The following is a 12,096-nucleotide window of genomic DNA, read 5'->3' as shown; positions in this document are numbered from 1 at the left end:
CAAATATTAAAGGGGTCTCCACTCTCCATAGTACAGAACCAACCATTCAGTGCGCGAGCCCCACTCGTACTCGGCCGCTTGCATATAATTGTGTGAGTGTCTCATTAATATGAGTTGTTTGTTACTTTATTAAAATTTTATTATACATCGGTTCCCTCAGGGGTAAACGGCTCTCATCGACACGTTTTTTTATAACGATTTTTAAAGTAATTCATAAAACGTGTTTATATCTTATGCTTACCTTTACATGTAAATGATTTGAATGATATATTTTTTAGTTATTATGTAAACGTACCTTCCTAATTTATAATTATTAAAGTTTTGGAATATAATTTTCTGGACGAGGGAGGTGGCAGATGCACACGACGTTCCATTTATCCACCACTCGGAAACCTTGTAGGTATAAACTTTTACTAGTACATAATGTATAAACATAAACTATAACCTGCTGTATTAGTAAACAAAATTAAACTTGAATTAGATTTTTTCTAAGGATCAATGCAATGAACCATGAATGGGGTCATTCAATTCCATGAATCCAAACATTATACATAGGTGATGTTAGATGATGATGAGTTGGTTCATTTTCATACAAAAACTGAAATTTCTTTATTAAAAATAGATAGGACGCTAAATTTAATTTTTTTCTAATAGCGTTTAAAAAAAACTTGGATCTCAAAGCGGAAAATATGAACTCATTATTACTTAATTTATAATTACACTATGTATTTTTTCAATAACCTTGTTTTGATTTTAGATTCAAACCAGCAATATTCATGGTCTATGAAATTACTTACCTATATTATAAGAACCAGTTGTTACAAGTAACTCAGATGAAAAGCTCACATAGCCGACGAATGTTGTGCCTATTTCGTCAGCTTTTATTTTTTAGTCTTCATCAATCAGCGTTGTTACTTTCTTATTATTTTAAAGAGCCAGAGATTTAGGTGTCAAATCTTGATAAAAAACGGAGGACAAAATGCAAACAACTTATATTGTATTTTTTGCCTGTTTTGTAACTGTGTGGAATTCGATCTTTGCGGCACCTCTCTCAGACAATCCTGCATCAGCAGCATATGCAAATATTATAAGATATGAAAACGATAACGATGGCAGTGGAAATTATAAATTCAGGTATGACAATCTATTTTTGTTTATATTCTTTTTTTAATCTAGTAAGTACCTAATTTATTCAATTATTTTGATCTCTCAACCTAATATAAATTTTAACCTATATTGAACACCTAAAAACCTATTGGAATTGCAAGTTTATTTTTCACTTGTATTTTTTCAAGTTTTGAGACATCAGATGGAACAAGGCGAGAGGAAACTGGTACGCTGGTCAATGCCGGTCAACCTGATGAACATATAGCCGTTTCAGGCTCATACTCTTACATTCGTTCGGATGGGACATTAGAAACTGTAGAATACACAGCTGATGAAAATGGATATAAAGTAATAATCCCAACTAATTTACCGGCAGTGCAAGTTGTAAGTATTATCTAGCTCCTTTTATAATATGAACCTCGTAGTTTGTGAGGATTAATTGATAAGTATAACATGTTTAGATGGATGTTTGTTACCTATCTACTCTTCCGCGTCAAATGAAATATCTATGCAAGCAACTGCAAGCCACTACTAATTAAATTTTATTTAAAATTATATTCACTTGACTAATAAGAGATTATCTAAATGCTAATATTATTAACATTTAAGATTTAAATGAATAAACAATTACATACATAATATTATATAATTATTTATATATATGTTACCGGAAATGTATGTAATCCGTCATTGTATACAATTCCTAGGAAATGTATGTAATTCCTAAAATCGCACGGAAATGTGTGAAATAAATTATTTTATACACATTTCCTAGGATATCTATACATTTCCTAAATAGCTATCGGAAATGTAAAACATTTAAGATATTGATATGTCGCAGGCAAATCTATATACATATAATAAAATCGTAGGAAAGTCAAAACTGTACATTGAATATTTTTTTAAAAGAATACTTGATCCATGATCTGTAATCGATATAGAAGCCAAAAATATAGTTTTTAGAATTTTTGTCTGTTTGTCGGTTTGTCTGTTTGTCTGTTTGTCTGTATGTATTTCCGGGCTAATCTCAGAAAGTACTGCATAGATTTACTTCAAATTTTGCATGAATATTCCTAAGAGGTCGGGTGAGGATAGTTTAAACATATTATCATGATATCACCTTCGCGGGAGGAGCTGTGAACCTTTATTTTTCTTACATATTCCGTGTACTACGACAGCGTACAATCTAAAGACTCATGTTTAAATGTTGGTTTCGAGTAAGCCATGCTATTATCTAGCTTTACAAAATAAAAACTATGTCATTTACGTAATTTGGGCAGAGAAACAGTTTAATGAATTTAGTAGTATAAAGACAAATTTGAAACAGCGCCATCTATGAGATTTCGTAAAAATCAAATCAATTTACATGTTATCACTACTGACAAACTGTTGAAAATTAATAATTTAAATATAATCATGTTATTTATTTAACTCTTTAACCCATATCTTCCCTTCCCTATAAGGTGCGCTTATATTTCGTGTGAATATACTACATTTTTAAAAGTGAGGGTAGATGTTTATTATTTTAAGTCAAACTAGACACCATTACAATTAATCTAATATTGATTGTGTTCATTGGTTACATTTTTAATCTTCGTGTTTTATAAATTTATAAAGAATAGAAAAAATTCGATCACGAGGCGGGACTCGAACCCACATAATTTCGTGATCGAATGTTTCTATTCTTTATAAATTTATTATTTATCTATATCTATATATATATAATAAAACTAAGTCGATAAAATGTGCGTGCCGATAAAACTTAAAAAGGAGTCCCGACACGATAAAGGGACTTATGTGGTGTGATAGCCCTTTATCCCCCCTCGAACAAGAAAGTTCCCGTTTTAATCTAAAGGGCATGTTTTTAAAGATATAAGGGACTTTCCGACCCTTCAACTTGGAAATTAAGTGCAGTGGCGCCATCTGTTATCGAATATTTGAACTTCGGAGACTATATTACACTCCAATAGACATAGTGTGTAGTCTCCATAGTTGTGAGCCATTGCAGCATGTGTAGTAGTGGCGCGAAATTTAAAATTCCAATTTCAATAAAATCTTAAATTTAAATTTTGTGTATTTATACGTCATTATTTAACGTATATTTTGGAGTTAAAGCGACATAATTTTAGTTATCCAAATTAATTCTCAAAATATTAAAAAATTTAGGTTTTTAAATTTCGCGCCTTTACTACATACGCTACCGCTACAGAAGCTAGAAAGTTCCCGTTTTAATCTAAGGGCGTGTTTCTAAAGATATAAGGAACTTTCCAACTCTACATAGTGGCGCCATCTGTTATCGAATATTTGAACTTCATTCAGGACAACGATTGTTTGGGTTGCATTTCCAAAAGCGTTGCGAGCAAATTTCAATAAAGTCTTAAATTTAATTTGATGCTATAATAAAGTTATTAAATTTTGTGTATTTGTACGTCATTAGCTAACTTATATTTTGGAGTTAAAGCGACATAATTTTAGTTATCCAAATTAGTTCTCAAAACCTTAAAAAATTTAGGTTTTAAAATTTCGCGCTTTTAGTACAAATGCTACCGCTATAGAACCTTTTATTATGGCGGACGATAGTGACCAGAATACTCTAGAAGGTGTGAGAGAGAAAATATTTTCAAATTTTCTCGAATATTCTAGAGCCTAGCTCTCTGAATATATAAGAGCCCGGTGTCGCTCACCAGAGTTAGTTTAATTTGAACAGCGAAACGAGCGATTTCAAAACGAAAATAAGAGAAGTTATCTGTGAGCCTTTATTTAGAAGTATCACGTGTGAGTATTTTTAATAGTGTGTTTAATTAACTCTCGATTTTGAAACGAAATAGAAATAAGTTATTTGTGGGTTTTTTTCGTGAAATTTCCCTATAATATTAACAACATGTAACCCATCAAACCCAAAACAGCTATGGGACTCTTTCAAAAGGAGTATGAGTGATGATATATTGTACCAAGTCCGACAAGCTAATCCTGAACTGACTATAGAATTCAATGACGAGATCTTCAATGAAACACTCATTCGCTTAGAAGATAAATGTTTAGCAATAAATAATCAAGCCTAAGTAGAACTTGGAATGCCAGCACCACAAAGAAATGCTTTTAGTGTGCTAAACTACGAAATTATGAAGGAAAAAAGTTACAACATCAATCAACTACTTGAATACAATGCTCACAACTCTCAATGACAATTAAAAAAAAGTTTACGACGTTATAATGAGCCGGATAAATAACGATATTGGTGGAATTATTTACTTGGACGCACCAGGAGGCACCGGTAAAACGTTTCTCATAAATCTAATACTGGCGGAAATACGTGCTAAAAAACTCATCGCACTGGCACTAGCATCATCTGGCATTGCAGCCACACTTATGGAAGGAGGACGATCTGCCCATTCTGCCTTACAACTACCATTGAATATAGCCGAACAACAATTCCCGGTATGTAAAATTTCAGGAAAATCTGGACGTGGTAAATTCTAAACCAAGCTAAAATTTTCATCTGGGATGAATGCACCATGGCCCATAAAAAATTTATAGAAGCCATGGACAGAACATTACAAGAATTGCGAAAAAACTCTGAAATAATGGGAGGAGCTCTACTCATACTCTCAGGAGATTTTCGACAAACACTTCCAGTTATTCCCAAGACAACATCAGAAGACGATATCAATGCATGCTTGAAAAAATCACATCTCTGGCTACAAGTCCAAATACTGCAATTAACAAAAAACATGAGAGTTGAATTATCAAGAGATGAAACAACAGCACAATTTGCTAAAATACTTTTACAAATCGGCGAAGGTACATATCCTACTGACCAAACGACCGGCCTCATTGAACTTAACAGTGATTTCTGTAATATAGCCACTACTGAAGACGAACTAATCGACAAAATTTATCCAAATATTATTCAGAACTAGATTTATACTAATGCAGAGTGGTTATTTCAAAGAGCAATTTTGGCCACTAAAAATAATATTGTTGACGATATCAATTTTAATATTCTGAAGAAAATACCTGATGAAGAGAAAATATATAAATCGATCGACACGATGGTATCTATTGAAGAAAGTGTCAACTTCCTCACTGAATTTCTAAACTCTTTACAAGTACCAGGAATGCCATTACACTGCCTTCGTCTGAAAATTGGAACTCCAATCATACTACTCAGAAATCTCAACTCCCCAAAATTATGTAATGGAACTAGAATGATCGTAAAACAGCTATCGAATAATATCATTGAAGCTGAACTTATTTCTGGAAAGACCAAAGGACAGACAGTATTTATACCTAGAATACCACTGATCTCTTCGGAATTGCCATTTCAATTTAAAATATTGATGAACATAATATTATTACTGTGTAGTAGTAGCCACAAGGTGGCGTCCTCTCTCCTCTTCTCTTCTCTATATTTATCAACTCTATCTCTCTTTCGCTTACTTCCTTCTCTCACATGTATGCAGATGATCTCCAGATCTACACAATGTCCACGTTCGAAAATTTACCGTCTGCCATAGCAACAACAAAATATAACGACCTGTCCTTGATCATGAATTGGAGTAGATCTCATGGCTTGGTAGTAAACCCTACTAAGACCAAAACTATTCTTATCGGCAGCTCTTCATTCATATCAAGGGTAGGCTGGTCTAGTTTACCCCCTATTACTGTGGACGGTACCATAATCCCATTCAGTGATAGCATTAAAAGCTTAGGCGTCACCATTGACCGAACACTATCTTGGCAACCGCAAATAAATGAGCTCAACAAGAAAATCTTTGCCTCATCGCATTCACTCATGAGAATTCGCAACTTCTTGCCCATCTCAACCAGAACTTCTCTTGCACAATCCCTCCTCCTTCCCATCCTCGATTATGCCGATGTCTGTTATCCCGACCTGACCGAAATCCAGTTGGACAAACTTGAGCGACTCCAAAATGTTTGCATACGCTTCATTTTTGGCTTGCGCAAGTATGACCACGTCTCGCAATACAGGACAAAGCTCAAGTGGCTACCAATACGTCAGCGTCGAAATACCCACCTTCTCCAACTCCTATACCGTGTCCTGTTTAATCCTAAAACTCCTGGCTACCTAAAGGAAAAATTCCAATTTCGAGAGAGCACCGACTTTAATCTGCGCTGCTCTGAAAATTTACTTTTAAAAATTCCACCTCACAAGACCAAATTTTACCATAACTCGTTTCATGTGCAAGCTATACTCTTGTGGAATGCTCTTCCAATAAGCATAAGACGCGCTCAATCACTAAACATATTTAAAAAACTCATATTTGACCATTTCTTTAATCAGCTATAATATTTGACATATATTTAGATACATTATTTAGATATATATATATATATATTTATTTATTTATTTACTTATGTATATATATTTATATATTTGCATGTATGTAAGTATGTGTATTATAGTCTATATTTTTGTATTAATATATGTATGTATATAATATAATGTATTAATATCAGTATTTATACCTGTATAAATATATTTTTTTATTTTTATTTTTAGTCTGTTTTCTTTTTAATTGTATTTAATTAAAACACCACCTATCTCATTCGATTTCTTAAAACTAATCCTATCCAAAGGTTGCCTGGCAGAGATCGCTTGAAAGCGATAAGGCCGCCTATTTAACATGTTGTATCTGTCTTATATGTTTTTTTTCTTTTCTTCTGTATGTGTGTGTTAAATAAAGAATTTTGTATTGTATTGTATTGTATGACTGTTACCCGATTGTATCAATAAGAGCTATAATAAAAAAAATAACAACGTGTTTTATTACAGAAAGCATTTACTTTACACATTTCCTAATACGATATTGGAATTGTATACAATTCCTAGGAAGATTATACATTTCCTAGGATATGCATGCATTAAATAGTTTTTTAAACAATATTTTATACATTTCCTAAATGGTATCGGAATTGTACACATTTCCTAGGAATTGTATACAATTCCTTGATTTCATACATTTCCGGTAACATATATATATATATGTACAATATTTTAAAGATTATGATTTTTATGTACAAAGGAATATTTTTTAATGAATTATATACTTTTCCTTTTCAGGTACAATCACTGCCTACTGGTGTTGTTGCAAGTTTATTAGGATAAACTTTTTTTATACTATGATAAGGAAATAGAAATAGTTGGATTACTAATCATCTTAAATTATCTATCAAATGATTACAATTTTATGCAGCATACAATAAAAAAAAAAAAACAATTTATTTAGGTAAATTTTACAAAATTATTTTTGATATTAAGATAATATCTAATTTTTGTTAGAACATTTTTAACAGTAATAATATCTACCAGTTTACATTAAAGTACATACGCCAAAATTTTAAACGGTTTTTTATTACGGACGAAAACGGGTTTCATTGTATAGATAGATTTCAGACTCTTGTTAAGTTCTTCTGCACAGTGCGAGGACAAATCTTATCTTATATATAAAATTCTCGTGTCACAATGTTAGTCTGCATACTCCTCCGAAACGGGTGGACCGATTCTCATGAAATTTTCTGTGCATATCGGGTAAGTCTGAGAATCGGCCAACATCTATTTTTCATATGTACCACGGGCGAAGCCGGGGCGGACCGCTAGTATAATTATAGAAGTTAGGATTTTATAGAAGAACCTACTTCCTATATTATTATAAACGAGCTTTCCGCCCCCGGCTTCACTCTTGTTGATTAGTTTTTTTTTACTTCGTGGATTTTCGGAAGAAGCATAATTTTTTTCGACTTTCAATGCGTGAATTATAATATTCCATTGTGTTTTGATTTCGTATATCTAGACCAAATCTAGACTCGGGTTTTTAGGGTTCCGTACTGAAAGGGTATTACTGAGACTTCGTTGTCTAGACAGACGTCTCCAGGTTGTATCTCATGAACCGTGATCGGTTCCCTCAGGGGTATACGCCTCTCATCGACACGTTTTATTAATAATGATTTTTAAAGTAATTCATAAAACGTGTTTATATCTTATGCTTATCTTTAAATGTCGATGATTTTAATATTACATATTTTTAGTTATTATGTAAATAAATAGTCGTTGAACCATCCGTCCTCATTAATAATTATTAAATTAATGTGCTTATTTTAATTTGGTACCTAACTTAATTTTTCTGATAAACAATAAATTTTATATTAAAATTGGGGTTTGAGCCGTTTGGAATATAATTTTCTGGACGAGGGAGGTGACAGCTGCACATGACGATCCATTAATCCACTACTCGGAAACCTTGTATAAAACTTTTACTAGTAATGTATAAACATAAACTATAACCTGCTGTATTAGTAAACAAAATTAAACTTGAATTAGATTTTTTCTAAGGATCAATGCAATGAACCATGAATGGGATCATTAAATTCCATGAATCCAAACATTATACATAGGTGATGTTAGATGATGATGAGTTGGTTAATTTTCATACAAAAACTGAAATTCCTTTATTAAAAATAGATAGGACGCTAAATTTAATTTTTTTTTCTAATAGCGTTTAAAAAAAAATTGGATCTCAAAGCGGAAAATATGAACTCGTTATTACTTAATTACTTAATGTATTTTTTCAATAACCTTGTTTTGATTTAAGATTTAAACTAGCAATATTCATGGTCTATGAAATTACTTACCTATATTATAAGAACCAGTTGTTACAAGTAACTCAGATGAAAAGCTCACATAGCCGACGAATGTTGTGCCTATTTCGTCAGCTTTTATTTTTTAGTCTTCATCAATCAGCGTTGTTTCTTTGTTATTATTTTAAAGAGCCAGATATTTAGGTGTCAAATCTTGATAAAAAACGGAGGACAAAATGCAAACAACTTATATTGTATTTTTTGCCTGTTTTGTAACTGTGTGGAATTCGATCTTTGCGGCACCTCTCTCTGACAATCCTGCATCAGCAGCATATGCAAATATTATAAGATATGAAAACGATAACGATGGCAGTGGAAATTATAAATTCAGGTATGACAATCTATTTTTGTTTATTCTTTTTTTAATCTAGTAAGTACCTAATTTATTCAATTATTTTGATCTCTCAACCTAATATAAATTTTAACCTATATTGAACACCTAAAAACCTATTGGAATTGCAAGTTTATTTTTCACTTGCATTTTTTTCAAGTTTTGAGACATCAGATGGAACAAGGCGAGAGGAAACTGGTACGCTGGTCAATGCCGGTCAACCTGATGAACATATAGCCGTTTCAGGCTCATACTCTTACATTCGCCCGGATGGGACATTAGAAACTGTAGAATACACAGCTGATGAAAATGGATATAAAGTAATAATCCCTACTAATTTACCGGAAGAGACGACGAGGACGTTGTAAGTATTATGTAGCTCCTTTTATAATAATATGAACCTCGTAGTTTGTGAGGATTAATTGATAAGTATAACATATGTTTGGATGGATGTTTGTTACCTATCTGCTCTTCCACGTCAAATGAAATATCTATGCAAGCAAGCCACTACTAATTATTAAATTTTATTTATAATTATATTCACTTGACTAATAAGAGATTATCTAAATGCTAATATTAATTTTTAAGATTAAGGGCTGATTTTTCAATCCTTGGATAAAACTTTTCGTCGAATAAGGGTGCACTCACACACATCAGTCACCGTCATGTTGTCCGTCAGTCACGTCGCCGGTTTGACTGAATCATTGAACACATACATCAGGTTAGTCAGTGATTAGACGTGTGTCACGCTAGAGAACAGATACTGCCCTGACGGATAAAATGCAATGCACGTGTAGCAATTGACGTTAGCACGACGCTGACTGAACTGAGACGTGACGGCACCGGGTGAGTGGGGATAAAAGTATGATACATGTATGGAACGAGACGTATCCACAAACACCAGTCACCGTCATGTTGTCCGTCAGTCACGTCGCCGGTTTGACTGAATCATTGAACACATACATCAGGTTAGTCAGTGATTAGACGTGTGTCACGCTAGAGAACAGATACTGGCCTGACGGATAAAATGCAATGCACGTGTAGCAATTGACGTTAGCACGACGCTGACTGAACTGAGACGTGACGGCACCGGGTGAGTGGGGATAAAAGTATGATACATGTATGGAAAGATTATTTGACGTGCCTGACCGGTGACGTCACTGATAGATTTCGTGCCGGCGACTGTCGTGTGGGAACAGAGTCATACTAGAACTATTGATACATATTTTTTTTTAATCCTGTCCGGTGACGTGCCGTGACGGTGACTGATGTGTGTGAGTGCACCCTAATGTATAAAACTGCCATTTTAAAAACGTATTCTAATTGCCCGTATTTGACAGTTTACGTGACATTTTAATATTATCGTGTAATACTTTATTGGACGGATAAGTTTTAACCAAGCATTGAAAAATCGGCCCTTAAATGAATAAACAATTAATTTAATCTGACAATCTAAATACAAAATATTATATAATTATTTATATCTTAATACTATTATAAAGGCGAAAGTTTGTATGGATGTATGGATGTATGGATGTATGGATGTATGGATGTTTGTTACTCTTTCACGTAAAAACTACTGAACCGATTACAATGAAATTTAGCACACATATAGAGGGTAACTTGGATTAACACATAGGATAGGTTTTATCCCGGAAATCCCACGGGAACGGGAACTATGCGGGTTTTCCTTTGAAAACGCGGGCGAAGCCGCGGGCGGAAATCTAGTATACAATATTTTAAAGATTTAGCTTTATGTACAAAGGAATATTTTTTATTGAATTATATACTTTTCTTTTCAGAGTTTTGCACTGCCTGCTGGTGTTGTTGCAAGTTTATTAGGATAAACTTTTTTTATACTATAATAAAGAAATAGAAATAGTTAGATTTCTTAGCATCTTGAACAAATGATTTATTTTTTAAAACAATTTTATGCAGCATACAATAAAATAAAAAAATACAATTTATTTAGGTACCTAAATTTTACAAAATTGTTTCAAATTATTTTTGATATTAGGATAATATCTTATTTTTGTTAGAACATTTTTAACAGTAATAATATCTACCAATTTACATTAAAATACATACACCAATGTTAAAACAGTTTTTTATTTAATAAAAAATGAACGCCTTAAATACGAAATTTTGTGTGGATGAATATTTGCTACTCATTTAAGCAAAAACAGTAGGTAGATATAATATGGGTCAGAACTCAGAGTAGAGTTCTAATTGGCAAATCTTTACATTAATAATTACTATAGTACTTTTTATTCGGGCATTAGCAATGAAATGAAGCACCTAGTTTTTGATATCACTACACTAAAATTTTAAAGCTGAAGAGTTTGTTTATTTGTTTGAATGCGCTAATCACAGGAATAGATTTGAAAAAATAATTTACTGTTAGATAGTCCATTTATCGAAGAAGGCTATAGGTTGTATGTGATCACGCTAAAAGTGCTAAAACCAATTGGAGCGGGTATAACAGCACTCCGCAGACAGCTTTTCTTAAATAAACTTTGATAATGATTTAATTTATACACACTTACAAAATATGTGTTGCGTTCTCAGTTATAATATTATGGTGAGTAGTGAGGTGAGTGTAAGTTATGTATTGTTTATAAGTTAGTTCTGCTATTATTATAAACTATGTTAGGTTTGTAAGGCTTGTGACAGTGAAGATTGATGTATGTATGTTTGTTGCTTGCAGGGGAAAGATATCTACTGAATATATTGTAATACTATTTGGCAGTGATAATAAATAGCTCATGTTCCAAATTAACATGCTATATAAATACCTGCTTTGGCCACGGGTTTGTCCGCAAATGAAACATGCGGCGGCATTATCATACAAAATAAAAAAAGAGCGTATGTGCCGAGCACACGTGTCAGAAGTGAAACTTCTTTGGCAAGATTCAAAGATACTAAAATCGTCGCCTTACTCCATGGCGTAACGGTATTGCCATGACGCGACCTTGAAAGTATACTCTCACCGTGCCTAA

General features: G+C 32.9%; 2 protein-coding genes across 2 annotated transcripts; both read left to right on the top strand.

Annotated features, from left to right (window-relative positions):
- Window positions 1-829: 829 nt before the first annotated feature.
- Window positions 830-4,169, top strand: LOC149904652 (cuticle protein CP14.6-like). The gene is made up of 3 exons (XM_090107081.1): window positions 830-1,134; window positions 1,296-1,491; window positions 4,014-4,169. The coding sequence occupies exons 1-3, from the start codon at window positions 980-982 to the stop codon at window positions 4,167-4,169; spliced, it is 507 nt and encodes a 168-aa protein (XP_089963207.1). The 5' UTR covers window positions 830-979.
- Window positions 4,170-8,551: 4,382 nt separating this feature from the next.
- LOC149904651 (endocuticle structural glycoprotein SgAbd-5-like) lies at window positions 8,552-11,104 on the top strand. Its single transcript, XM_090107466.1, has 3 exons — window positions 8,552-9,097; window positions 9,258-9,461; window positions 10,900-11,104. Exons 1-3 carry the CDS (start codon window positions 8,943-8,945, stop codon window positions 10,937-10,939), a joined length of 399 nt encoding a protein of 132 aa, XP_089963592.1. The 5' UTR covers window positions 8,552-8,942; the 3' UTR covers window positions 10,940-11,104.
- Window positions 11,105-12,096: the final 992 nt, after the last annotated feature.

The sequence above is a fragment of the Colias eurytheme genome, chromosome 11 (genome assembly GCF_061535395.1).
Source record: "Colias eurytheme isolate Ceu_HAF_F1 chromosome 11, ilColEury1 Martin Lab GWU primary, whole genome shotgun sequence".
Lineage (NCBI taxonomy): Eukaryota > Metazoa > Arthropoda > Insecta > Lepidoptera > Pieridae > Colias > Colias eurytheme.
Note: the sequence above shows the minus strand (reverse complement) of the source record. Positions and strands in the feature narration are given on the sequence as shown.